General features: G+C 55.1%; 1 protein-coding gene across 1 annotated transcript in view; it reads left to right on the top strand.

Annotated features, from left to right (window-relative positions):
* The window catches only part of EAH_00061750 (hypothetical protein, conserved), a gene marked incomplete at both ends in the record, with an annotated part of 4,381 nt that extends 2,084 nt beyond the window's left edge, over positions 1-2,297 (top strand). Inside the window, 3 exons of the mRNA XM_013396964.1 lie at positions 1-430; positions 777-1,111; positions 1,482-2,297. The exon at positions 1-430 is cut by the window's left edge and continues 148 nt beyond it. Of these exons, the coding sequence (XP_013252418.1) occupies positions 1-430; positions 777-1,111; positions 1,482-2,297 (1,581 nt within the window). The remainder of the gene's footprint in view (positions 431-776; positions 1,112-1,481) is intronic.
* Between the last annotated feature and the right edge of the window lie 203 nt (positions 2,298-2,500).

Genomic DNA, 2,500 nt, shown 5'->3' with positions numbered 1-2,500 from the left:
CAGGTGCATCTGCAGCTGCAGTGGGTAGCGGAGCAGCAGACCGATGAGCCTCCGTTCCTGCTTCCGCAGCAGCAGCACGCCGAGATGCAGCAGCAGCAGCAGCAGCAGCAGGATGAGTACAGAGGTCTAAAGAAGCTTGATCTTTTAATGACTCCTGAGTTGATGTGTTCTTTGAAGACCCCAGCGAGCACCTGCGACAGCGACAGCACGCAGCCTGAGGAGGATTCTGCTGCTGCTGCTGCTGCTGCTGCTGCTGCTGCAGCAACAGACGGAGATGGAAACGAACAGCTGCTTGGTCCTGCAGGTGTGGGGTTTGTGCTGTCTCCTGCAAGCATACGTCAACTGTCTCCTTCAGGTTTTGTGCTGCCTGTACACCCCAAAGTCGTGCAGGATACACCTCCATTCGGGTCCCTTCTATCTCCCCCTCTAAGTAAGAAGCAAGCAGGCTCTTGTTTTCTGTTGTTGCTGCTGCTTCTGCTTCTGCTGATGCTGCTTCTGTTGTTGTTGGTGCTGCTGCTGCTTCTGCTGTTGCTGCTGCTGCTTCTTCTGTTGCTGCTACTGCTGCTGCTTCTTCTGTTGCCGTAACTTCTATGTAGGTGTTGCTGCTGCTGCTGCTGCTGCTGCTGTCTCTTCTCTAGTCCACTCTGTATCTATTTTTAACTGTATATTTGTTTGTCTCTCTTTTTGTCTCTTTCCTCTTCTGTCTCCTCCCTGTCTCCTCATTATTGTATATATTTATTTTATCTTCTACTTCATTTCTTCGGCTGTCTATGCAGGTCCTGTCGCTTCACATCTTTTTCCTGATCTATTTCATTCTTCACAGCAAGTGGGGGGGAGCTCCCCAGGGGAGGGGCTCCTTGGGGGCCCCCTTGGGGGGCCCCTTGGGGGCCCCCTAGAGGGACCCCTAGAGGGGGGGCCCCTTGGGGGGCCCCTTGGGGGGCCCCTTGAGGGGCCCCTGGGGGGACCCCTAGAGGGGGCCCTTGGGGGACCCCTGGAGGGGGCCCTGGGGGGGCCCCTGGAGGGACCCCTGGGGGGCCCCTCACGGGGAAGGGCCCCAGGGGCCCCCCTTAACGCCTCCGGCGACTTACAACATTTTGCTTCTGCATGCGAGGTGAAGATATTAAATAGATTTGTTGCTGCTTCTGCTTCTATCTTTTCTTTTATTTGCACGTGCTGTGGGGCTATTAGAGACAAGCAATGCTGTTGCATCTGCTGCTGCTACTGGTATTGTTGCTGCTGCTGCTTCTAGTGCTTCTGGTGCTGCTGCTGCTGCTGCTGCCACTGCTGCTGTTGCTGCTGCTGCCACTGCTGCTGTTGCTGCTGCTGCTTCTCAGTAAAGGAGAAAGAAAATATGGAGTGTATATGCAGGCTTATCGAAGTGCTCTGAGTGTACTGAATGTCTGCTTGTGCTGCTTTCCTTCTGCGTGCTGCTGCTGCTGCTGCTGCTGCTGCTGCTGTCTTTGCTGCTCTGTCTTCTCCAGGCCTCTGAGGTGTCTCCTGATGGGGAGCCCAATGGGGCTGCATGCGGGAGCAACAGCCCCACCGATGTTTCTTCCTTTGCCTTTTCTTCTTCTTCTTCTTCTTCTTCTGCTTCTTCTTCTTCTTCTTCTTCTTCTTCTTCTTCTGGTGGTGTGGGGTGTACATACAGCTCTCCAGATACTCCGCAGGAGCAGCAGCGGCAGGAGCAGCAGCAAGAAGAGCAGCAGGAGCAGGAGCAGCAACAGCAGCAGCAGGAGAAGCAGCAGCAACAGCAGGAAGAGAAGGAGGAGCAGCAGGAGCAGCAAGATCTGTTGGATGCTGCTGTCTCCTGTTTCTCTGTCTCTTCCGCTTTGTGTGCATCAGGAGACAGGAGAAAGAAGCAGCAAAAAGCACTTCTTGCTGATCTGAGTTGGTTTATAACCCGCATTTGCTGCGAGTGGAGGAACGGCACGGGAGCAGCAGCAGCAGCAGCAGCCGCAGCAGCAGCAGCAGCAGCAGGGGAAGGCAATTTGAACTTTTTGTGGAGTCGATCAGCCACGCTGTATTCTACAGGATACACTGGTGATGCAGACAGCAGCAGCAGCAGCAGCAGCAGCAGCAGCAAACTCTTTCTTGCACAATCGAAGCTGCAGCAGCAGCCTTGGTGCTTCAAAAGTGCTGCGCTGTCTGTACACTCCAAACCCCACAACCCCCTGATCTGGGGCCCGGTGCCGCATGCAGCACATCTCTTGCATGCAGAGCAGCAAAGGGAGGTGAAGAGACACCTGAATCAGGGCTTAGGAGACACTCCGTCGCTTAACGCAGCCAGGGGTCTCTGAACTGCAGCAGCAACCGCAGCAGCAGCCGCAACATCAACCGGAGCATCAACATCAACAACAACAGCAGCAACAGCAGCAGCAGCAGCAGCAGCAGCAGCAACAGCAACGGCTCATGCGGCTGCTGCTGGGGCGGCGAGACAGACGACCGCCCGCAGCAAGCCAGTACTCTTAGCGTGCTGGAGTAAACAAATACAAAAAAGATA

This window comes from Eimeria acervulina, genomic scaffold (assembly GCF_000499425.1).
Source record: "Eimeria acervulina Houghton genomic scaffold, Eah_scaff1633, whole genome shotgun sequence".
Classification (NCBI taxonomy): Eukaryota; Apicomplexa; class Conoidasida; order Eucoccidiorida; family Eimeriidae; genus Eimeria; species Eimeria acervulina.
This window is presented reverse-complemented; position numbering and strand designations above follow the sequence as displayed.